Raw genomic sequence first — 26359 nt, forward strand, 5'->3', positions numbered from 1 at the left:
TAGGGAGAATTAGCGATTTGGAGTTTAAAGTTATAGATACAGGAGGATGGAACGACCAAACTAATTTTTCACTACAAGTTATTGAACAAATAGAATTTTCTCTATCCAATTCAAACATCATTTTCTTTCTTGTTGATGCAAAAGTGCAAAATGAGCGAAACAAAGAATTTGCAAAGTGGCTAAAGAGAAAAATGAATAAACCTGTAATCCTCATAGCAAATAAATGTGAGAGTCATAAATCCGAAAATGTTGATTATTTGCAGTTTTTTGATTTTCTTGGCCCGGTGTATATCTCTGCCGAACATAATCTTGGTATGGTTGATCTTTATGATGCGTTGGCTAGTGTTATTGAAAATATCAGTGCAAATAGTCCTCCTTTCGGTGTCATTCCAGTGCTTGACACTGGGATCCAGAAAAAAAATAGTATGGATCCCAGTGTCAAGCACTGGAATGACAATAAGAGCTCTAATGAGTCCGGTAAATTAAGAATTTCGATAATCGGTCGCCCAAACGTAGGCAAGTCAACTTTTTTAAACAGCCTACTTACAGAAAACAGACTCATAACAAGTTCAGAGCCAGGCACCACACGCGATTCTGTAGATATTGTATATGATCATAATGGGGAGCTAATTACTCTCATTGATACTGCAGGAATCCGCAGAAAGGCGAATATTATAGATAACTTAGAATCAAGATTTGTTGAAAAAAGCTTAGAATCAATCAAGCGCTCTCATGTGGTAGTTTTAATGTTAGACTCCCTAGTTGGTATTGAGCAGCAGGATTTATCGATTGGTGAAGCTGCAATTAAGGGAGGGAAAGGGACTATTGCTGTTTTAAATAAGTGGGATTTAATAGGTAAGGATGACAGAAGTAAGTTAATAAAATTTGTCAAACAACAGGAAGTGACTCGGTTATTCTTGGAAGTGCCAATTGTAACAATTTCTGCATTGAAAGGCATGCGCTGCGGCGATGTGATAGATAAGTGTCTTGAAGTGAGTGAATCTTTGAACAAGAAAGTCAGCACTGCAAAACTGAATAAGTGGCTAATTGATGCTTTAGATAGGCACTCTCACCCGCTTGTAAAAGGCAAAGCAGTTAAAATGAAGTATATCGCTCAAATTGGTACTAAACCTCCAGCTTTTTCTTTGATATGTAACATACCTGAAAGTGTTGATGAAAGTTACAAACGCTATTTAATTAATGACCTTAGAAAAAATTTCTTTGCTGAAGGCGTGCCAGTCAGATTACTTTTGAAAAAAAATAAAAATCCCTATGCAAAATGAATATTCTGCTTTACACTTTAAGGGATAATTTACTTAAAGTCGTGTGTAATAACTCGAGAATTCCTACAATCTTTCTGCTATCAAGTGTTTTTGCTCTAATTTTTGCATATGTGCTAGAATATTTTTTCAACATGCTGCCATGCAAGTTATGTACATACGAGCGGGTAGTTTACTATGTTGCAGGGTTACTTGCAGTAATATGCATGCTTAAAGACAACAAAATTCTAATCTATGCAATGTTTTGCAGCTACCTCATAGGTGCAGTAATATCTTTTTATCATGTAGGCCTTGAACTCCACTTATTTCATGATGTTTTAGGTTGTACAGAGCAAGCAAGTGGTAACGTTAGTATAGAAGAGCTCAGAAATAATCTACTAAATCCTAATTACTCTCCATCTTGTGACATACCTCATTACGTTCTAGGTGTTTCCTTAGCAACATGGAATTTAATTTATCTCATAGCAGCTCTGTTCGTATCAGGTAAGGTGTATTGTGGAGAAAGAAAGAAATCTAAATAATTTAAGGTGCAGCAACAATCAGTTCTTGCAACAGGCAATTAGAGTAAATCATGCTGGGGAATATGGAGCTATTTGCATTTATTCTGGTCAAAAATTTATTCTTAAAAAATCTTCTATAATCAATGAAATAATTGAAATGGAAGAGCAGGAAAAAAAGCATTTTCACTATTTTAATGAGAAAATCAAAGAGCAAAAAGTTCGTCCTACTGTTTTGTTGCCAGTTTGGCGTGTTTTAGGAGTATCACTTGGCGTTGCAACTGCCATTATGGGCAAAAAAGCTGCTATGGCTTGCACTGCTGCAGTTGAAGAAGTTATAGGGGAGCACTACAAAGAGCAAGTTTCACATTTAGAAGATGGGGAATTAAGAGAAACTATAAGTAAATTCCGCGATGAGGAGCTAGAACACAGAGATATTGCAATTCAGCACAATGCTGAAAGCGCATTTGGCTACAACATTTTATCTTCATTCATAAGAACAGGCTGCAAAGCTGCTATTTACTTGTCCAAGTTAATTTAACTAAGCAGCTTTCTTAAAGTGTTTTTAATGTTATGATGACAACAGAAACCAGGAAGAAATTCAATTGTAACAATTATTTTATAACTATATTACTGAGTTGATAAGTATAAAAAGTAGCTAGAAAATAAACATTTTTGATGAGATTATATGGAAAACTGGATTCCAGACTGGGATGACAAGAAGAGGGTACTTGGATAAGAGGCATTGCCCTTCTGGTAGCACAATGTTCGTACAGTTGTGGGTCAGGCTATAGGATGACAGAAGTTGACTTTATTAGCTATAGGTGGTATGACACTTAGTCAATTTAAGTAAGCAGATGATCTTAGCTACAAAAGTATTTTTTACCTCATTTATTTTTGGATTTATTCTTTTTCCCTATTTTATAAAGCTTCTAAAAAAAATAAGTAAAGATGGGCAACCAATTAGATCATGTGGACCAGAAAGTCATTTAATAACAAAAAAGAATGTACCACCTATGGGCGGAATAATAATACTGATTTCTTCTTTATTACCAATTTTACTCTGGGCTCAGTTAACACCAGAAATTTTGCTGCTGATATTGATAACTCTATTTTTTGCTCTACTTGGATTTATTGATGATTATTTAAAATTGAAGACAAATCACTATCGAGGTTTAAGTGCAAAAACCAAAATACTTATTCAGTTTATTGTAACTCTGGTTAGTATGTCTATACTTAAGCTATACTCTGCTGAAGGTTTTACAAAAACGTCCCTATTTAAAGGAGTAATAATTGATTTTGGCTATCTATATGTCCCATTTGCTGCGTTTGTAATTGTCGGCTCTGCTAATGCTGTGAATCTCACAGATGGTTTGGATGGCCTTGCTGCAACTCAAGTCATCACTTCCTTTGCTTTTTTGGGGCTAATTGCATATATAACTCAAGCAGATATGAATATTACTTTATTCTGCATTGCATTTATAGGAGCTATTTTAAGTTTCTTGTGGTTTAACACACATCCAGCAAAAATATTTATGGGTGATGTTGGTAGCTTGTCGGTAGGTGCAGCTTTAGGATTAACTAGCGTCCTAATTAAAAGAGAAATGCTTTTTGCCGTTATTGGAATAATCTTTGTAATAGAGACTCTATCTGTTATTATTCAGATATCACATTTTAAATATACAAAGTTTAAATATGGAGAAGGAAAAAGAGTTTTTCTTATGGCACCAATACACCATCACTTTGAGAAGAAGGGATGGTCAGAAAATGTAATCGTTGTGAAACTTTGGATAATTTCTATTATCTGTTCAGTTTTTACTATAACTTTCTTATTATAAAAACCTATGAAATACCCAGACTTTACATTAGAAAATAAATTATCAGGAGTGATAGCAGGAGTGGATGAAGTTGGAAGAGGCTCGCTAGCTGGTCCAGTAATATCCGCAGCCGTAGTGTTTATTGATAGAAATACAATTATTGATGGAATCAACGACTCGAAAAAGTTGACTCCTCAATGTAGGCAAGTCCTATATGAAAAAATAACATCCGTTGCAAAATTTGGTATAGGAATGGCAAGCGTAGAAGAAGTAAATTCATACAATATCTTGCAAGCAACAAAACTTTCAATGAAACGTGCGTTGATAGACCTGGACCTAGAATTAGATTATGTGCTAGTTGATGGTAATCAACCACCTGAAGTGAAATGGCAAGTGAAATCCATAGTAAATGGTGATAATTTGAGTACATCAATTGCAGCAGCTTCAATCGTTGCAAAAGTTACAAGAGATCGGCTTATGCAAGAATTGCACAATAAGCATCCTGAATATAATTGGTATAAAAATAAAGGATATGGGACAAAAGAGCACCTTAACGCTATTGGCCTTTATGGAATTACAGAACATCATAGAAAAAACTTTGCACCCATATCTCGGGCATTATAGCCTTTAATCACTTACCTTTTTTGAAAGGCATGTTTTCATTAAATAGGCAAACTGTACTTGATCCGTTCCTTAAGGTAAACACTGAACTCACCCTTTCGATTATCAGGTAGTTGTCAGCTGTACGGAAGTTTACTAAAGACTCATACCCTGCAGAATCAACCATAAAAACTGCCGGGAAATCAGAGTTTATTTTATTGAATTGTAGATATGTAAATTTTCCATCATCAAAAACCTTGATTGGTATTATTGACTGACTGCCTTTAACGTGCGAGATGGAATAATTAAAATTTAAGCCCTTCTTTATCACTTCAATATCGTTTATATCAGGAATAATGGTATGACTAGCTTGTTCGAAGATATCGCCGTTGTTTGTTGTGTAAATCTCATCACTGTTAAATAGTGGATAAAGAAACCTTACTTCATATGCTAATCTTGGATCATCTAGTCCAGTTGCTTCTTCAGCATGAAGTTCAAAGTAATAAACTCTTTTATTGGTAATTATAGTTGCGTTAGTATCGGCAATATCATCTATAGGCTTAATAAACAATCTGTTACCTTGAGGAAGGAGTTGCCAACCAGTTGAATCACCCATTGAAAGGTTTTGTATTACCTCCCCTGGTTCAAACAATATGCTGGATTGATAACCATAAAAACCCGTATACTTATGTATAGCTTGTGGATTATAATTTATTACCTTTATGTGATTATCTCCAGCTATTGAACGTGGCTCCTGTTTTGCAAGTGCATCACTACCACAAAAAAACAACAGTACGGCAAACAGTAAACCAATCATAATATCGAAATAAATTAATCTTCATTTTATCATTGATAGACATGCACTGCAACTGTTAAGCTGTACTATAAACCCCAATTATAGGTTAGCAAGGGGTAGAAAAGGCAAGAAATAAGGCAAACTCCTTAAATACTTTAGAACTACAGGAGGCTTCACCTGAACGGATATACTTGGAATCCTGCTATTTTCACTTCGTAAACATACCAAGAATTCTGTCCATTATTCCACCCATATTTGCTTCAGCTTGAGTATACTCTATTTTACCACCGTGCAAGATTAGTTTAATATCTGATCCAGGTGATATATTAACAAATTTACTGCCAACAACTCCACTGCTAGTGATCAGAGCTGAGCTATCAATTGGCAACTTTATATCTCGGCTTACGCACATATCGATTCGTGCTATGTAGGTAGCTTTGTCAAGTGACACACCAGTTATGCTTCCAACGTCCACACCAGAGATCTTGACACTATCACCAACTCCTATACCGTTAGCGTTAGCAAAAAGACCATATATTTTATAGCAATCCTTATAGTTTTTCTTTATGTAAGATAGCTTATCAATAGCAAAGAAAATCAGAAAAATAGTGAAAACCAATACAAATAATCCAGCGGTTATTTCAAGTATATTTGACCTTCGCATCTTTAGTTATCAGGACTCCAGCTTTTATAGTAATTTTTCACTTTTTGGTTTGGATAGTATGCATCTTTTGTACCCGTTAAATTAGGAGTATGTTTTACTTTTCTTTTTTTATTATTAACTGGTACTACATTATCAGTATAGTGAAGCCATACATGCCATTCCGGAGGCACTGTTGTAGGCTCAGAGACACTGCTATACATAATCCACCTTTTCCCTTTACTTGATTCATAGTAAGAATTTCCATTTTCATCCCTTCCTACAAATTTATCTTCTCTTCGTAATAGGCGTTTTATTGCGTTACAAATTTTAGATAACATAAGAGTATTAAAACAAAAAGTATTATATATACTAATACTTTAACGATATATTAACAACAATTTAATGCAATTACCAATTTTACAAGTTATTATACCAATAATTGCATCAATGTTTTGCTTTCTTACCAAGAAACACAAGGTATCTTGGTTTATTTCTTTTATTGCAACAACAATCACTCTTATCATTTCATCGATACTACTCGTTAAAACATATAAAGGCGAGATTATAACTTATCACCTTGGAAATTGGGCTCCTCCGCATGGAATAGAGTTAAGAATCGACGTGTTAAACTCCTTGATTCTAACTTTGGTGAATTTTATAGCGCTGATTAGCGTGCTTTATAGCTTTTATATTAACGAAAAAGAAATTAGCAAAAACAAAATCACTGGTTTTTACTCTCTATTTCTACTGTGCTTAAGCGGACTGCTCGGGATTCTAGTAACAAACGACATATTCAATCTTTATGTTTTTTTGGAAATTTCATCTCTTTCTTCTTATGTATTAGTTTCAATGGGGAGAGATAAAAAAGCCTTGGTTGCAGCATTTGAATATCTAATTAGTGGCACTATAGGGGCAACGTTTTACTTGTTTGGTCTTGGGCTTTTGTACTCCATGACAGGAACGCTCAATATGTCTGACATGGCTGAAAGAATAGTTCCATTATACGATAACAACATCATAAAACTTGGCACATTGTTCATTTTTGTTGGTCTCTCAATTAAAATGGCACTGTTTCCATTAAGCAGGTGGCTGATTAATGCATATAGTGAGGCGCCAAGTTTCATTAGCATATTCTTTTCAGGCACAGTGACAAAAGTGATGATATATGTTTTCATTAGGATCTTCTATACTGTTTTCCATCAGAATTTCTTCTTATTTAAACCATCACTAAGCAACGTGATAATTATCTTCGCACTTTGCGCTGTTATATTTGGGTCAATATCTGCAATAACTGCAAAAGATATAAGAAGACTGCTTGCTAATTCTAGTGCCAGCCAAATTGGTTATATAATTTTAGCACTGAGTTTTAACTCAAAAACAGGCGTATTTGCAGCAATTCTTCACATAGTAAACCACAGCATAATAAAAACATCTTTATTCATGGCTGCAGGATGTACTTCTTACAAATTTGATACAACAAAAATAGAGAATTTATCGGGACTCAAGAAATCAATGCCTTATACAGCACTTGCGTTTATTCTACTTAGTTTAGCATTAGTCGGTGTGCCGCTAACAAATGGCTTTGTAAGCAAATGGTATATAATGAAAGCAGTTATAGAATCTCGCGCGTGGATTTCCCTGATAGCTTTTGCTGCCGGTTCTTTTCTTGCACTAATATACATGTGGAAGATGGTAGAGAAAATGTATTTTGAAAATAGTGCAGCATCAAGCGCTGGAATGACACTAGGCAAAATTAATGATGTGCCATTTCCTATGCTTTTCTGTCTATTGTTCATGGCAGCTTTAACAATAGTAACTGGAATATATAGCACTCCAATTCGGTTAGTAGTTGAGAAGTTGGTTTTTTGATTTTTATCTTTGTTTCATATTTTACTATACTTTAAGGTTATAAGTGTGGATAGGCTGAAGAAGATTTATTGGTTATTAGTCATTAACGTGATAGCGCTGTTTTGTGTTGGCATTGCTGTTCAATACTCTTCTGCTGGAGGAAAGTGGGTACCATTTGCAATTCACCAAATAGTCATATTTTCCTTCTTTTTCCTACTCGCTATAGCTATGTCATTCATAGAGTTAGATTTTTATTTGGAGCACGCCTACTTTTTTTATATAGCAGCAGCGATCTCGCTATTAGCAGTAAATTTTTTTGGCTCGCACATAATGGGTGCGACGAGGTGGATAAGAATTGGATCAATTAGTTTGCAACCATCAGAATTTGCAAAAGTAGGCTTAATACTTGCACTTGCTCGTTATTTTGATAAGCAAAGTGTGTATAAAATGATGGAATTTAAAAGATTGCTTAAGGCGGTAATAATTATTTTCTTGCCTGTATTCTTGGTGTTAAAGCAACCTAATTTAGGCACAGCTGTGATAATGTTGTTTATAGGAGCATCAATTATATTCACAGCAGTAATAAAAAGAGCTCATTTAGTAATTTGTGGGACGCTTGGCATTTTTGCAGTACCTGCTATTTGGCCTTTTTTACGTCCTTATCACAAGCAAAGGATATTGTCGTTTTTGGATTCATCAGTGGATCCACTTGGAATAGGTTATAATGCGCAGCAATCTCAGATAGCTATTGGTTCAGGAGGTTTGCTTGGTAAGGGCTTTGTTAACGGAAGTCAAACTCAACTTGGATTTTTGCCGGAAAAGCGTACAGATTTTGCTTTTGCAGTGCTGAGTGAGGAGTGGGGCTTTTTAGGTAGCATGGCTTTAATTTTGCTTTATACCTCATTACTTGGCATAATTTTCTCTACCGCTTATAGGTCGAAAAATTATTTTTCTAAGTCGGTATCTATCGGCATTTTCGCCTTTTTTAGCGCTCATTTTTTTATAAACATTGGAATGTCAATAGGCCTCTTGCCTGTGATAGGAGATCCACTGCCATTTCTTTCCTATGGAGGAAGTACAACTGCCGCAAGCTTGATATGCATAGGATTATTGCTGGCAATAAAAGCAAATGAACAACAAAATGCTTGTATTTTACCTATGCTAAAGTAAAATTAAACTTTACTTAATAGTTTTTATGCTAGATGAAATGCGTGAGGAATGTGGGGTATTTGGCATAAGTTGCAACCAAAGTGCTGCTTTTAACTCTATACTTGCTCTCCACGCTTTGCAGCATAGAGGTCAAGAGTCTTTTGGCGTAGTAACCAGTAACAACGATAAGCTGCACTCTTATCACTTTCAAGGTCAAGTGAGCAGCGTATTTGATGATATAGATGAAATAAAGAAATCCTTACCTGGAGATTGTGCAATAGGTCATGTTCGATACTCAACAAGTGGTGATAAATTTGGAGTGCAGCCCATGTTTAGCAAAAGTGGCAAATTTGGGGATTTCGCCATAGCACATAATGGTAATTTAATTAATATTTCTCCGATACGCGAACAATTGATTAAACAAGAGTGCGTTTTTCAGTCAGATATTGATACAGAAGTAGTAGTGCATCTGACAGCAAGAGGTGAAAAAGATAGCTTTTTAGAGAGTTTTATATATGCATTAAAGCGAATACAAGGTGCTTATTCTTTTGTGGCAATCAATCAAGAAGTAGTTATTGGAGTACGTGATCCATCTGGAATCAGGCCTCTTGTTTTAGGAAAGTTAAACGGTTCTTACGTTCTTGCATCTGAAACTTGTGCTCTTGATATAATAAATGCAGAGTTTGTTAGAGAAATAGAACCAGGCGAATTAGTTACCATCAGTTCGGATAGTAAGCTAGCCTCAATGTTTCCTTTCCCACAGCAAAAATCAAGTTTTTGTATTTTTGAATACGTTTACTTTTCGAGACCAGACAGCATAATGGAGAATAGGTCCATATATGATATAAGAAAAGAAATAGGAAGAATACTTGCAGAAGAAAGCCCACCAGAAAACAATGTAGATATGGTTGTACCAATACCTGATTCTGGAATACCTGCAGCTATTGGATATGCAAAGCATTCAGGATTACCTATGGAACTGGGGATAATTCGTAATCATTACATAGGAAGAACTTTTATACAACCAACCACTGAAGTACGTAAAGTTAGAATAAAATTAAAATTCAATGCTAATAAGCACACTTTGAAAGGTAAAAACATAATTTTAATAGATGATAGTATAGTCCGTGGTAGTACGTTAACAAATATAATAGTTATGCTAAAGGATGCAGGAGTAAAAGAGATTCACCTCAAAATTTCAAGCCCACCAATTAAGCATTCTTGTTTTTATGGAATAGATACGCCAGAGTGCAAAGATTTAATTGCTGCAAATAAATCTGTAGAGGAAATTAAGGAAGTTATAGGAGTAGATAGCCTAGCCTTCTTGAGTATTGATGGACTATATCAGGCTGTTAAAGGAGAGGTGCGTAACAATGCTACACCACAATATTGCGATGCTTGTTTCACTGGTGATTATCCGATTGGCAAATAGTCTACGCAAGATCTTAAATTTAGAAAATCTTAAACCGCCAAAATTTCTCTTGGCCTTTACTAATTCCGATTCTCGGAGTGCAAACATAATCTGGTTTAAGGTGAGATTCATAAACACAAAATTCGTGCCTTATAGTAAGGTCTTGTTTATTATGTTCTTTTGTAATGTTTAATCTTTTGCACAATATTCCTGGTCCGCCTAAGTTTGCTTCAAGCGGTTCAATGAGCTTTAATCCCCGTATTAACACTGCCGCTGGGAACTCTTCTGCTTCTGTTACAATATTTAAACAGTAATACATTCCATATATAAAATACACGTATGAAAACCCCGGCATACCAAAAATTACTGAGGTTCGGTTAGTATAGCCTCTTGCCGCGTGACAAGCTGGGTCATTCATTCCTATATAGGCTTCAACTTCGGTTATTATTCCACTAAAGTTAGAAAATTTAAGGACTTTTCCCAATAACTCTCCAGCTACAGTTAAGGTCGGCCGCTCGTAGAAATTTCTTGGTAGTATTATGTTGCTCATTATAAGAGTATAAGTTACTTGCAGGTGCAAGCAACTTATACTAATTATTACTTTTGTTTTTTCTTACTTACTCATTTGAGCAGCAGGAGCTTGATGCTTTTGTGTTGTGCTCTCTGTTACATCTGTTGAAAGTTGCTCCAAGATTTTACTTCTTCAGAACTTTGTTGTAATTGTGTTTGTGGCAATTGTGATGCTAATGCTTCATGTAAAGGCTGTGCTTCATATTGCCTTCCTATTTTCACATTGTTTGCAGCTAGCTGCTCTTTAGTAACACCATTACTCTCAATCAGGTCTATCTGACCATTATCGTGAATATTAATTTTACATTCTTTTCCATCAACATACCACTTTAAAGTCATTTCATATAATTCACTAATTACTTCATAAACTCTTTCCCCATTATCATTAATATAGCAACATGCCCCTCTCTTTTTTTCTTGATTAGGATGACAAAATGTAATTGTTTTGACCTTATACTTTTTACATATATCACCACTTAGATTGTTATGTGCTGCTGCCTCACACGGTGAGATTGGAGTTGCTGAGTTTTGTAAGGACAAAGGAGCAGATCTTGATTGTGAAGATCAGTATAGGAGGACACCATTGTGGCTTGCTTCGCGATTTAATCATGTACGAATGGCTGAATCTCTTAGAGAATGGGGAGCACGTAAGGACTTTCATCCATTGCTTGGGTATGGTAGTCCTAGAGGGGAAGAGCCTGCTACTTTCGATTACTCAGGAGCAAACAGCATATATGGCGGTCTTAACAATAAAATGTCATTATACTGGGAAGAGATATTTTTGTATTTCGAACAAGGTAACAGAGAAAGTGCGGAAAGGAAAATAGAGGATCTTGTAAAAAAGAATCCATGGGAACTTAAAGATGTATATAGCTATTTATTACATGTTGCTGCCCAAAATGGTAAGATTGAAGTTGCTAAGATTTGTAAAGACAAAGGAGCAGATCTTGATTACGAGGACTATGATGGGAGAACATCATTGTGGCTTGCTTTGCGGTTTAATCATGTACAAATGGCTGAATCTCTTAGACGATGGGGAGCGAGTAGAGGTGCTCGTGCAGTTTTGCAATGGGGCTATACCTACCATGGTGAAAAAAAAGATGCAGTCTTATTATCTATGGGAGTAATATTTTCAAATATTAAACAAGATGTTGAGCAAGGTGATAGAGAAAGTGCAGAAAGAAGAATAGAGAATCTTACAGGGGAAAAAAAATGGAACCATAAAGCACTATGTGGCCATTTGTTATGTATTGCTGCCCGTCACGGCGAGATTGAAGTTGCTGAGCTTTGTAAAGACAAAGGAGCAGATCTTGATTACGAGGACTATGATGGGAGAACACCGTTGTGGATTGCTATTGAACACAGACAGGAAAAGATGGTACAAGCTCTTGGAGAGTGGGGGGCATGTAAAGGCACTCATGAGATTTCTGGTGAGCCTTCTACTGCGATAGAAAGCCCAAGTTGTAGTAGTCAAGAAACACAAGAGAGGGATAAAAAAATGTGTAAGTTAATGTAAATGGCTTTTAAAAGGGTTCTGTCGCATCTATAGATTGTAGTACAAGAAAAAACTGGGTTATGGTAGATAGCAAAATTCTCAAAAGTAGAAATATTATCATTCGCTCCGATAGTTTGTCTTTTTTAAATTATACAAATATTTTCTATGCCGGATCTTTGCGGAATGGAAGCTCTTAAAATCAAGAACAGCTGCCGCTTTTATCAATTACTTTTTTCTCAGGAAGACTATTCTTTCTTAAGACTTTACGAAAGAACGCAAGTGCTGCAGACTTGTCTCCACGAGCACACAGCAGAAAGTCTACATAAGACTATCTCAGTGCTCTGAACCCATTTACCGTTTAATTTAGCGTAGCATTCTCCAGCTACTGCTCCTTTTCCTTACCGCTGCATCTATTAGTGGCACAAATCTGATTTTGTAACGTAGCATTTCGCTTCCCTTATACTCATCATTTTTTCCAAATCTCGATAGCTCAAAGAGAATCAACATTTCATATATACAGATAACATCTGCTGAAAAGCTAAATCCTTTGAAATAGGACAATAATTTTGCGAAACATCTTTGCTTTTTTTAAGATCACTTTTTTTCTACTTTCCTACAATTGTTATAAACCAGGATTTATAAATGCGACAGAACTGATTATACTCACGTTATTATACACATTCAATTATTTATGAGCCCTTTTTTGCCACAGTGATATTCATTTAAGTATTTGTCAACTTTAAATTTATCCTGTATACAAAAATGTTTTGTATACTATAGTATGGGTTTCAAGAGCATTTTTACTAAGGTGATAGAGTTCATTTTTGGAAGCAGATTAAGTATGGAACTTGATGAGTATAAAAGTAATTTTTCTTTTATGATAGATGTTCTAATTAATTCTCTGAAAAATGATAACAAAAGCAGTAATGCCGCAATTGATGGGCTGGTGGAGCTAAAAAACAAGAACAGCGATTTACTGGATAAGCTTTTTGCTAACTGGCAAAAGAAACAGGAACAACTTTTATATATTTGTATATCTTTATTAGTAGTTAATATCTTACTTATATACTTCCACTTAAAGTCTTTTTCGCAATTAGCTAGTATAATTATGAGCATATTTTCTTAAGAACAGTACTGGTAGATTTTATATATGTTTCTGCTGGTAAGGGGCTTTGGCTGACTGAATGATAGGAGGTACTATTTGACACTTGGTTTAAGCTTTGTTAAGTTATTGCTAGTATTCTGTTTTTTTTGTGGAGTCGTATTGCATGATATCAAGAAAATCTAAAATAGTCTTATGCTTGATGATACCGATAATAGGGTTGACTTCTTATGTTAATGGTCATTACTTTACTGATAGCCATATACAAAAGAGCGTTGAGGACGATTTTGAACCATTTTTCAGAACGAATCCTTCACAACCAAAGTATATTCCTGATCCTCCGAAATTGACTGAGTTTGATAGAGATGTATTGAAAATTTGCGGAGATTGGGGATCATATCCAAGCGAAAAGGATTTCAGATCTTTACTTGACTCTCCAGAATATCAAGGAGTAGTGAAAGAAATATATGATAAGCTTGATCATCAAGTGATTACACCGAATGCGGACCTAGGGCTATTTAAAGACGAGCTAACTCAAATTTGGTTTGCTGGCAAAGGAAGTAAATTTGCTAGAAGAGGAGAAAACGGAGAGACTATAGGGTTTAGATATGTTTTTTGTGGTGAGCCAGACAAATCCAAGTTAGGAGGTATGCACTTTGTTGGAAGGTATCTTGAAGCTCAGGGGAATAAGTGGGCAGGAGCAATTTGGTATGATGCCCCATGCAATAAAACGGATATTGAGCCGCCAGTTTATACATTGGGGGTAAAATATTTAGGTAGAGGTGGAAATATAAAAGTTAATTGTGAGAAGGGATATGCATATAACCTTCATGCTGATGATATTTTAGTTTATGCAACCAAAGCGTTTAAAGAATTAGGAAAAGACGGAGGGTGCTTATATGAGATGGAAGGTGGCAGATATCAATCAGTATTTGTAAGAGAACGTAACGCTATAATTACATTCTATCCGGATTTAACGCCACACTGTGATGATAAACGTACTTATTGTAGCTGCAGTAACTCTTGAGGAAAATTGATGGTAATAGCGCGGACCAACCCATTCCAAAACAAAAAGCTCTCACCGTCCTTGGTCTTGAGAGCTGGAAATGGTTATATTATTTAGATTTTTAATATTATTTAATACTAAATTAATAGTAATTTATTTAAAGATAACAGAAGAATTTATGATAATTTTATACTTCAAATAGAATAAAGCTCTTTGTCCTTTTTGCAAAAAACATTCTTAATTTTTCCAACACTTTTTCTTGATAAAATCATTCATAAAACGTTAGTAATTTTACTGTAACAATAGATTTTACAAGGGAGTATGGAATGAGCAATGCTGATTTATTTATAGCTATTGAAAATGCTGAAATTGATAAAGTAAGGAACCTAATAAATGATGGAATCAATGTTAACGAGAAAGATGGTTTCGGGAGAACTCCTTTACATTTGGCTGTTGAAAAGAACAACAAAGAAGCAGTAGATGCTCTACTAAAAGCAAGAGGAATTAATGTTTATGCAAAAGATAGTTCAGGAAAGACTCCTTTAGATCTTGCTCATTATAGAGATCACAAAGGAAGTCACACTACATTGATGATTGCTCTGACAAAAACACAAAATGAAATAGAAGATTTGTGTTTAGCTATTAAAGATGTTAAGGTTAAGGAAGTAGACGATTTAATAAATCAAGGAGTAAACGTCAATGTAATAGATCAAGATGGAAGGACACCTTTACATTATGCTGCCAAAAAACACAATGAGGATATAGCAAATGCTTTAATAAAGGCAGGAGCAGATATTAACATAAAAGATCAAGATGGAAGAACACCTTTACATTGGGCTGCCATAGAACGTAATGAGGGTGTAGCAAATGCTTTAATAAAAGCAGGAGCAGATGTTAACGCAAAAGATGACTATGGAAGGATTCCTTTACATTGGGCTGTCAACGCAGGCAGTATAGAGGTAACACAAATTCTATTAGAGACAAAAGTTAACGTTAATGCACAAGATAAAAATGGAAAGGCTCCTTTACATTTGGCTGCTAAAGAAAATCACGCAGAGTTAGTAAAAGTTCTGTTAAGTAATAGAGCAGATATTAGCGTAAAAGATCACCACGGAGATACTCCTTTCAATTTAACTACTAACGAAGAAATAAAAGCTCTATTAAGAAATGCTGCTTTACTTGAGGCTGTTAAAAGTGGCAACATTAGTGAAGTAAAACATCTAGTAAGTGAAGGAGCAGATGTTAATGTAGTTGAAGATTTTTTTACCCCTTTATACTGGGCTGCTAAAAATAAACATTTTAGTATAGTCGAAATTCTATTAGATAATGGAGCACATATTGATAATGGCGATTATTCTCGAGACCGCGGTGTATTAGATCTATTACGAAAAAAAGAAGCTGAATATTGCAAGAGTTCTCTACATCTGGCTGCTAGGCTTGGCAAGTTGAGAGCAGTAGAAGGTCTATTAGAAAAAGGGGCAAATGTTAATGCACAAAATGATAGAAAAGATACTCCTTTACACTTCGCTGCTCAAAGTGGTCATAGGCATGTAGTGCAAGCTCTATTGGCCAAAGGGGTAAATGTTAATGCAGAGAATAGAGATCGTAAGACTCCTTTAGATTTAACTACTGATGAGGACATAAGAACTATATTGAAAAATGCAGAAAAACCTGATGATGTTAATTCAGTGGGTGAATGGTGAGGGAAAAGGAACAAGTGTGGAGCCTGCTTCCAAAGAGCCCACACAAACAGAAGAACAGCCGAGCTCTTCAGGTAATGCAGAAGGTCTACAGAAAGATGCTGGTACGCAACAGAAGGAAGGGCAAAGAGATAATGTTCAATTACACCCAGATAGTAATGAAGGAAATTCAGAGGAGGAAGAACAGCCGAGCTCCTTTTTGGGTAATTTATTTAGTATAATTACAAAGCCTTTTTCATTAATTATATCATTTTTCGGTGGGTTTTTTTCATGGTTGTTTGGGTCTAACGGAGAAGAAGCTGATGAATCTAACTCACAATCTGATGTTTCTTTATCTACATCGGATTTATTGGACTATAATACAATGAACACAGATTTAGAGTAGCACAAGAGACCAACTGATTCCAAGACGAACTGTTCTCGCGGCCGGTGGTTTTGCGTTGCCGAAGGTAGTTATATTATTTGATATTTCAATATAATTAACTAAGAAATCAATAATAATCTGTTTGGCAATAGAAGAAAAATAATGGAAGATTCATAATAAAAATATACCTATTCGGTACATGGTTAGCTTTAAAATTGAGTTTTTCGAGATTTCTCTCTACTTTTTCCAAGAAAGTCACTTTAGTATATTTTAATATGTTGATGTTACTGTTGATTATGCAGCATTTGAGTGAGATTGGTAGTATGAGTAATGATGAAATGAAAAATTATGTAGCTAAGGAATTTTTCAGCTTAGATGACAAAAGTGATGTCGCGTTAAGAAAGTTTGTTCAAGAAAAGCATATCCCAAAGTTTTACCCTCAAAGCACAGTTGAGACGGCCAAAATCATAGATTATGTACAAGAAATGATAAGCTCTATTCGTTCAATCGAAGAAGACTTTCAACAATGTTATGGACTAAGTTTAAAAGATATGAATTATGATTTTAGCAAAATAAGAGAAGCAGTTTACTTTAGCCAGGATGATTTAATAAAAGGCAGGCATATAACCAATAAAGAAATTTATAAAGGGCTAGCTAATAAAATTGGTTCTTCGATTGATAAAGGAGTATGTGAGTACTTGTGTAATATTGCTACTTTGACAAACGCTGTTTCAAGTCAAAAAAACTTTCTTCGTGTGTTCCCTAATTTTAACCCTAATTCAGAGCAGTACGAAAAAGAGAAAGGAAAACGAAGTGAGAAATCTATAGCATTATTAAATAAATTAAAGTCAACACCAACAACAGGAAGCGCTAAAATCTTAATAAATTTTGCAAATTGTATACAGATCCAAACTTATGAGCTATTTAAGCATATTCCCTTTAGTACTTTATCAGTGAAAAATCACAAAAATATTCTCAAGAGAGATACTAATACTGAACAACGTAATATAGACAAAGAAACATTGGATAAAGCTTTGAATGAGATGAAAATCGGAGATGAAAGAAAAATTTGGATAAGTGATATCAGGAGAAAATCTTCAAAAAAATCATTCACAGGAAGACTAAAATTAATCCTGTCTCCTGTGGGAAAAGAGGCAATAAGAGGAATGCAACACAACACTGGACATTCTATGATGATTTATAAAGCTGAAGAAGGCAAGTTTAATTTTTTTGATCCTAATATGGGCTTTCTTGAAGGATTAACAGCTCATCAAATATCTGCTACTTTTGCTCATAGTTTTAACTTGGTTAATCAGGCTATTGAAGGCAAGTTAAGTAATATTGCTTTTCTTGATAATAAAAAGATTCTAAATAAAATTGAAAAAGGAGAGTACAGTAGTGGATTAAGCGCAGAATACGATGATATATTTGAAGAAGAAGTTTCATCCTTTCTGAGCGCTATAAACCTTGCTGAGCTGTCTGTTCAGTCTCCGTTCAAATCCAAGCTACTGAATTCATAAGAGGTAAGATCATTGAAAGTTTTGAATCTTTATGCATATTCACAGCAGATGTCAGAATAAAAGCTTGCTGGTTTTGGTTGTTGGAGATGGTTATGTAATTTAAGTTTTTAGTAATATTTTATATTAAATTAACACTAATTCATTTGAGAGTAATTAGAAAAACTCATGGTAAATTTATAGCAAAATAGACCTTTTCTGTCAGTGCGGTTAGCTTTCTCTAACATGGATTTACCTATCTATACTGGCTTATCTGCTGCTTAGCACTTTGCTCTTGACTTGCTGCACTTGCTCTTCTTTTTAACTCAGCTTTGACTTGACTTTTAGCTTTTGGTTCACCTTCCGAAGTTACATGAGATTTGGGAGAATGGTTAGGGTCACTTACTTCTATATCTCTTTTTGACAGCCCTTGAGCTTCCTTAATCTTTGAGAATGTTGCCTTCCCTACATTTAACATTTTTTTCCCCACAGCACTTAATGCATCATAACCTGCACCCAGTACTTTTTCTGCCCCTTGAATAAGTTTACCATTTGATATGATATCAACAGCTACAATACCTAAAGCAATTGCAACACCAATTGGCCCTCCAAAAAGGAAACCAATTACAATAGTACCAGCTCTAAACAAGAATTCCTTTGTGAGACTTGGTTTTGCACTTTCTGTTCTATTTTCCTTTGTGGCAGTAGAGTTTTCAGTTCTATTATTGTTTCTATATGGTATATAATTTAATATTGTGCTTCCTAAATCAGTTTTTTTACCTTTTTCTCTTTTATCTCTTTCAGAAGTATTATTTCCTGTATTTTTATCTTGTGTAATTTTTATATACCTTCTAGGAGATGCCGCTGCTTGTTGCACTTCAGACTGGTTTATGGTTACGTAATTTGGGTTTATATTCGTCTTTTGCAGATTAACATTTAATAACTCTGATATTTCTTTCCTTAGCTGGATATCTTCTCCTTGATAATTACTAGCAAGATCTTTGATTTCTTTCTTTTTTTCCTGAATTTGGGCCATAATTTGAGTGAAAGAGTCATCGGTTATTTTGCTATCATTGTTGTGACGATGACGTGATTCAATATAAAGAACTTCACTTTTTTCAATTACCTTATCGCCTCGTTCTCTTATTGCCTTAATTACTTTCTCTTTAAATAAACTGTAAATGGCATGTATTGCCTTTTCAGGCAAATCATCTTTTTGAAAAGAGTCACGCAGTCTTTGCATAGGAGTTTCTAGATCTAGTTCGCTACAGTAAGGAAAATGTACTTCGGTTTCCTTTACTACGGGTACGGAGATGTTTTGAGTATATATTTGTTCTTCATTTTTACTATTGGCAGCTATACCATTAGCAGTATGTACTTTGTTTAACTTCCTTTTTTTAGGAGGTAATGCTGGTTTAGCTTTTGAATTCTCAGGTTTAGGAGGCAATGGAGGTGCGGTTTTTGTATTAAACCCAGGTTTAGGAGGTAATTGTGGTGGCTTTTCTTCAGATAATTGTTTCTGAATATCTTGAAGATTTTGGTATATAGGTTCTTCTTTCTTCAAATTTTCATAAATTGGTTCTTGTACTAAGTTAGCATTGACAAACTTCTGTACTCTTTCTAGATAATGAGCATCTTTGTCTTGTTGAGGTACTTGAACACCTTTAAATTTAATATTGTTTATATCTTCAATACTCAGCCCATTTTCTTTAAGCCATCCCTCTCTTTTGCTCACTGATTCAACAAACTCATTAATCTTTTCAATATTTGTTTTATCATCATCAACCAGCATGACAGTTTTTGGCAACCTACCATTTTTATCTTTGTACTTTACAATTGCTTTACAGATATGCAAATTTTTTCCGAATTGGTCTCGCTGCCCTCTCTCTGGTAGCTGGGAATCATAATGTTTTGGAAAGTGGCCAAATATAGAAACACTGTCTGCTTGTTCTTTAGATAAACCCAAATGATTCTCTACAACCCTTTTCACAGCATTTGGATATCCTGTGAATGATGCAATACTCACTTCTATTCCCTTTGAAAGTGCAGATTGTAATACAGATTTTAGCTTCTCTTTATTTTTTATTCCACCTTCATTCTCTATAAATTTTCTTATATCGGCATCAGTCACTGCACCTTCCGCAGCAGAATTATAATCACTTTTTTTAACTCCGAAATGTCTACCAGAAAAAGTACCATGCATGTGCCCATTAGTAATAGTGTTATCGAAGTCAAATATTAATAGAGCACTATTTCCTTTAGCCATACCTTTGCCTCTAATCCTTATAAATTAAGGATAAAGGATAACATTAGCAGACTAATTATTTATTAAGATACTTGAATTACTTTTTCAATTTTTCAACTTCGCTGATGGGCAATCCTGTTAATCTAGCAATAGTATTAATACTCATTTTATCAGCAAGCATTTCCTTTGCCACAGCTATTTTAACCTGTTTTTCGCCCTCTTCGCTGCTTTTTTCATGTCCGATGAGGATGCCTTCTGTGGTTATTGGCTGATAACCGTAGTGCAATGATTCCCTATTATCCAATCGGGTGCTTCTCTACCCTTTTCCCACTTAGCAAACCTTATCTTTTCCTTTAGGTAATACTCTCTATAGGCTTGTATAGGACTACTGCATTTATATCGATCAGGCAGTGCTTGTGTAAAAGTTTGTATATCAGCTGATTGAAAAATGAGTAAATCCTTGTTATTATTACACCAATCTATTACTTTCTTTGACTTATGTTTTCTTTTGTATCGCCACGTATACTCTTTACACAATTCTTTTCCATATCCTATCAACCAATAAAAATTCCCTTTCGACTGTCTAGCCCATAAAGAGCAAGGATGGCTTTTGTGAGTAAGTTTATATGGAACTTCTATATTTTGGTTTGTGATACTGACAAAAGGATTTGGCGCTTCTAATGCGATTGAAAAAACACTACTAAGCAATTGAGCAGTTTCTAATGGCATTTTCACTATGTGCTTATCGCATAACATTTGTGCTGCAATTGCTGGGTCTTTATCTAGTACAAAGATGTTCATCTAAAAGCTTAAGTCTTTAACTTCATCAAACGTAAGACCAGTAGTTTGAGCTATGATATCAATAGAAACTCCTGCTTTAAGTAAATTCTTTGCAACTTCAATTTCCCTCTCTTTTCTGCCTTTTTCTTGACCAATTTGGATGCCTTCCTCCTTGCCTTCCGCTCTGCCTTTTTCATGACCGATTTGGATGCCTTCTCCTCTACCTTCTTCTCTACCTTTTTCAGTAGCATCATCAAGTTTTTGAGCGAGGACAGCCTGTTCATCAAGAATACGTTTTATTTCCTGTTCATAGGCAATAAATTCTTTTTCTGACCAGTTAAATCTATTTAGCTCTTCATAGGCCTTTTTAATTATTACATCACTACCTATTATTTTTTCCAGCTCTTCTTCACTAGTCTCATCTGCATACTTAAAGAAGTATATCCATTTTTCGACTATATTTGAAAGCTGATCTTCTTTGGTTTTTGAAAATTTTGGCAATTCAATAAATATAAAGTAAAAATCTTTTAGATCATGCTCATTAGTGTCTTCGTCGCGAATAGTATGCTTTGATTTATACTCAGACTTATCCGGAAACAGGATACAATCTGCTATAGCAATGAAGATAATTTCCTTAAGGTCTTGGTATTGATCACCTTTATCAGCTTGTCTTGAATAGGCTTTAGCTGCATAGTATTGGGCACGTTTTTCGAAGCCTTTGGTTTTAGCGACCTGCATCTCGCAAACGTACTGAATACCTGAAGAATCTCTACAAAGAACATCAACAATACTTTGTTTTTTAGAGGCAATATCATGGTCTTGAATAGTACTTAAAAACTCTATATCCTGTATTGCATTTTTGCCAGTAAAGCCCAGAATATCATTGAGAAAGTGAATGAGAATATCTTTATTCTTTTCAGTACCAAAGATACGGCGAAAGGCGACATCATTTTTGGGATCGAGAAACTTGGAAAGAGCCATAGTAAGAGTACCTAAAAAGCATTAATAATTATACACAATTCTGAAGGAATGTTCAACCTTTTTATCACTAAACCTTATTTGACCTTACCCAGAAAAAGTGGAGAGAAAGGAGTTTTTTTCTGGTAAAATAAAATTTTGGAGATGGCAAGAGAATATACGGCAGAATTCAAATTAGAAGCTGTTAAACTGGCAAATGAACAAAGAAAGGCAGGTCAAACAATTACAAAAAAGTAGCAAGGGATCTAGGAATAAAGGATAGTTTATTAGGAAAATGGATGAAGAAACACAACGAAAAAAAGTCGGCAGCAGATGCATTTCCAGGTAGAAGCAACATATCTCCTTACAACAAAGAGAGATTTGATTTACAAAGAGAGTTAGCAAGAGTAACAAGGGAAAGAGACATTTTAAAAAAAGCCCTGGGATATTTTGCCAGTCACAAAGAGTAAAATACTTTTTTATAAAAGAGCACAGCAAACGTTATAAAGTACAGGAATTATGTAGGGTTTTGAATGTATCTGCTAGTGGCTACTATAAGTGGGCTGCAAGAAAAATAAGCAGCAGAGAATTAGCAAATAAAAGCAGATATTCAAACAAAGCTTCTAAATGTAGATATGGAGCTCCTAAAATTCATGCTGAATTAAAAGCTTTAGGTAAAAGTTGTAACTTGAAAACAGTGCAAAGTATCATGCGAAAGAACGGCATGAGGGCTATGCTAAGAAGAAAATTTAAAACTAAGAAACAGCAGACAGACAATAGAATTGTAGTACCCAACATATTAGACCAGAATTTTATTGTTGATCAGCCAAATAAAGTATGGGCAACTGATATCACTTATATAAGAACCAAGGAGGGATTGCTATATTTGGCAGGATCTATATTCACGTATGATAGTTAATGAGTAGCTCAATAAATAAGCAATTGGTATGGCTGTTAACAAGCGTAAACCTGCCAAAAATCTAATGTTACATAGTGATCAAGGTTCACAATATACTTCACAAAGTTACCAATATCTCCTAACCATAAAAAACATAGATGAGTCATAAGGGTTGTTGTTACGACAATTCTGTTGTAGAAAGCTTTTTCAGTTCTTTAAAAAGGGAGTTACCAATAGACACTTCTAAGCACTCTAAGCAATATATTAGAACTGCTATATTTGAATATATAGAAATTTTTTATAACAAACAACGTAGACTTTCTACTATTAACTATTGCTTTCCTGAACTTTTTATTCTTTTCGTAAAAAAAATATTCAAACTTTCTCTCCACTTTTTCTGGGTAAGGTCAGTTTGCTTGACCTAAGATCCAGGAGTATTTAAACTGAACCCTATACAGTGCTAAAAATGATAGGAAATCTAAGCGGAATAGTTGATGAAGTGCGCAGTGACCACATAATCCTGAATGTGAATGATGTTGGCTATATGGTGTATCTTTCAGCCAAAACTTTAAATGCATGTTCCATCGGAAGTAGAGTTAAATTACTTATCGAAACCTATGCAAATAACAGAGAAAATGTCGCTCAGCTATATGGTTTTATAAGCAAAGAAGAACAGCAGTGCTTGAGGTTGCTTGTTAAAGTGAGCGGTGTTAGCTATAAAACTGCAATGTCAATTTTGAGTAAATTAACTCCAGAACAGCTGTTTTTGGCAATTATGAATGAGGATAAAGTAGCACTCAAGATGAGTGGCCTGGGCCAAAAACTCATAAATCGAATCATCACTGAATTAAGTGGCAAAGTGAGTAAATTAGAAATAAATAACAATAATTTTCATCCAATTAATGAAGATGCCCTTTCAGCATTGATCAATCTTGGGTATGAAAAAATGAAAGCTTATGATACGATAAAAAAAATACAAGACGAATCGTCAAATCTGGACACCAAGGATATTATTCGCATGGCGCTTAAGGAGCTCTCAACATTATGAAATCAATATCATGCAGTAAAGAATATGCTGAAGATGCGCGCAATATCAACATCAGGCCTGAGCAACTTGATGATTTTGTCGGACAAAAAGACTTAATACAAAATTTAAAAGTGTTTATAAATGCTGCAAAGACGAGAACTGAAGCTTTAGATCACGTTTTATTGTATGGTCCCCCAGGACTTGGCAAAACAACTTTAGCACAAATTGTTTCTAAAGAATTAAGGGTCAGCTTCCGCGCAACTTCTGGTCCTTTACTTAGTAAAGCTGGGGACTTGGCTGCAGTGCTTACCACTTTAAATGCAAAAGATGTCCTATTTATCGACGAAATCCATAGATTAAATCGCAACATTGAAGAAGTTTTATATACCGCTATGGAAGATTTTTGCCTGGACATATTAGTAGGTGAAGGGCCATCTACTCGCACTTTAAGGATAGATCTACCACCATTTACATTAATCGGAGCAACAACACGGCTTGGATTACTTTCTGCGCCGCTGAGGGATCGTTTTGGTATCCCTTTGCATCTTGAATTTTATTCTTTTGAGGAGCTGGTTAATATTATAAAAAGAGGTGCAAGAGTTCTTTCTGCTGCAATTGAAGAGAATGCCGCACAGGAAATTGCCTGCCGTGCGCGTGGCACTCCAAGAATTGCTTTGAGATTACTTAGGAGAATAAGGGATTTTGTTGAAGTAAAAGACGATAAAAAAATCACTTATGAAGTCGCTGATTCTGTATTGCTAAAATTGGGTGTAGATAAAATGGGATTAAATAAATTAGATATGCATTATCTAAGATTTTTACTCAACACTTCAGGCCCTGTTGGGATTGACACTATATCTATTGCGCTATCTGAAGATGCCGGCAATATCGAAGAAACAGTGGAACCTTATTTAATCAAAATTAGTTTTGTAAAGCGGACACCAAGAGGGCGCGTTTTAACTGATCAAGCAAAGGAGCATTTGAGCTTTCAACATTAGAAGCTTTGCCATAATTTATGTTGACTAATTGATATAATGCTTGTACGCTAGCATTATGTGTTAACAACAATGGAGGGTATATGTTAGGCAAGATTACAGAACTCTGGAAAAAGCTCTGGGAAAGCATTCCAGTTTTTCGCAATAAGGATAAAGTTAAAAGTCCTCATTTACCTATGGTGGAGGGACTTCCTTCTGATGATACAACTTTAAAACCGGATAAGAAAAAGCCAGAAGAGCATCTTACCCTTCTAAGTAATAAAGCAAAGGAGAGCGGTAATTCTGATGAAACAAAAGGACTTTCTAGCGATTTGAGCACTCAGGATATACCTAAATCAACACCAGACAAGAATAAGCGTAAAATGTCGAGTTAGAAAGCGATGAAGAATGGAATAAGTTCTTTGCATTACAGAACAACCCTTCTACCAATACCACAAACCAAAAACCTTTTTCTCCGAAGAAAGGAGAATCTCAGTATCACTGCAAAGAGATTGTAGGCAAAATTGCTGACCAAATTAAATCAGAGATGTCTGAAGGTATGAAAAATAATACCATAGGGGCCATAATGATAAAAGAGGGCAAAAGAGAAGGGAATGTTGTTTACCCTTCCGTGAGAGTTGTGTTGAATGTTAGTAAAGAAGGGGTAGATATAGCTAAACTTCTACCATATACGTCTTTAGGCTCCCATTTATTCTTTCTTACAAGACTCTCTACTCGTTTCTCTGCACTTTCTCCGTCACCTTGTTTGACATATAAAAATATCTCTTCCGAATATAATGACATTTTTTTGCTAAAACCGCCATGTATGCTGTCTTGTTTTAAGTAATCGAAAGTACTAGGCTCTCTTTCGCTAGGACTACTAAGACGAACGTCCTTACGTGCTCCCCATTTTCTAAGAGATTCAGCCATTTGTGGATGATTAGACCACAAAGCAAGACATAACGGTGTCCTCCCATAAGAGCCTTTATAATCAAGATCTGCTCCTTTGTCTCTACAAAATTCAGCAGCTTCAATCTCACCGTATGAGGCAGCAAGACATAACAAGCAGCCATATACGTCTTTAAGTTCCCATTTATTATTTCTTGCAAGACTTTCTACTTCTCTTTTTGCACTTTCTCTATCACCTTGTTTGAAATATAAAATCACTGAATTCAATAATACTAGATTTTTTTTTAGATCCATACTACTTCTCCATATGCCTGTTGATACACTATAGTTAATTATACTTAAATATACTATAATTACAACAGTGGCTTTGTTGCATAGCAAGTAGTAGTAGGAGGGCAGTAGTAACTCCTATGATTACTGTCCAGTACAAAATTCAAATTTCGTAAAATCTTCAAAAATCCAGTTCTTTTTAAGTGTATAGAAAATAGTTGTAAGGAACTTCCTGGCAGTAGCAATAATAGCCTTAGCAGAACCGCGCTTCTTTTTCACATGCTCGTAAAAACTTCTCAGGTAAGGACTATAACGTATAGCAACCCAGGTACACTACACTAAAGAAGTACGTGCCATTTTTGTCCATGTTTGGTAATTTTTCCAATAGTACATTGCTGATTGGATTGGGAAACTGATGGCACAACTCCAAAATAAGCAGTGAGCTTTTCAGGATTGCCACAATACTTGTATCTCTGCAGGACTACCATGCTTGAAGTTTTGTGTAAGGAAAAAGGTAGAAACATT

General features: G+C 35.1%; 5 protein-coding genes across 5 annotated transcripts; 3 read left to right on the forward strand and 2 right to left on the reverse strand.

Annotated features, from left to right (window-relative positions):
- Positions 1–4225: 4225 nt before the first annotated feature.
- On the reverse strand, positions 4226–5854 carry LOC105557738. Its single transcript, XM_012005056.1, has 3 exons — positions 5728–5854; positions 5203–5494; positions 4226–4967 (listed from the first exon to the last, which is right to left on the reverse strand). The coding sequence occupies exons 1-3, from the start codon at positions 5852–5854 to the stop codon at positions 4226–4228; spliced, it is 1161 nt and encodes a 386-aa protein (XP_011860446.1).
- Positions 5855–8514: 2660 nt separating this feature from the next.
- LOC105557739 (amidophosphoribosyltransferase 3, chloroplastic-like) lies at positions 8515–10062 on the forward strand. Its single transcript, XM_012005057.1, has one exon. The coding sequence runs from the start codon at positions 8677–8679 to the stop codon at positions 10060–10062; it is 1386 nt and encodes a 461-aa protein (XP_011860447.1). The 5' UTR covers positions 8515–8676.
- A 4478-nt stretch (positions 10063–14540) lies between these two features.
- Positions 14541–17798, forward strand: LOC105557740 (ankyrin-2-like). The gene is made up of 4 exons (XM_012005058.1): positions 14541–15791; positions 15904–16117; positions 16633–16964; positions 17184–17798. The coding sequence occupies exons 1-4, from the start codon at positions 14541–14543 to the stop codon at positions 17796–17798; spliced, it is 2412 nt and encodes an 803-aa protein (XP_011860448.1).
- Positions 17799–20820: 3022 nt separating this feature from the next.
- Positions 20821–21780, reverse strand: LOC105557741. The gene has a single exon (XM_012005059.1). It carries the CDS (start codon positions 21778–21780, stop codon positions 20821–20823), a length of 960 nt encoding a protein of 319 aa, XP_011860449.1.
- Positions 21781–23698: 1918 nt separating this feature from the next.
- On the forward strand, positions 23699–24679 carry LOC105557742 (ATPase WRNIP1-like). The gene has a single exon (XM_012005060.1). The coding sequence runs from the start codon at positions 23699–23701 to the stop codon at positions 24677–24679; it is 981 nt and encodes a 326-aa protein (XP_011860450.1).
- Positions 24680–26359: the final 1680 nt, after the last annotated feature.

The sequence above is a fragment of the Vollenhovia emeryi genome, unplaced genomic scaffold (genome assembly GCF_000949405.1).
Source record: "Vollenhovia emeryi isolate VEMERY1.0 unplaced genomic scaffold, V.emery_V1.0 DF939426.1, whole genome shotgun sequence".
Lineage (NCBI taxonomy): Eukaryota > Metazoa > Arthropoda > Insecta > Hymenoptera > Formicidae > Vollenhovia > Vollenhovia emeryi.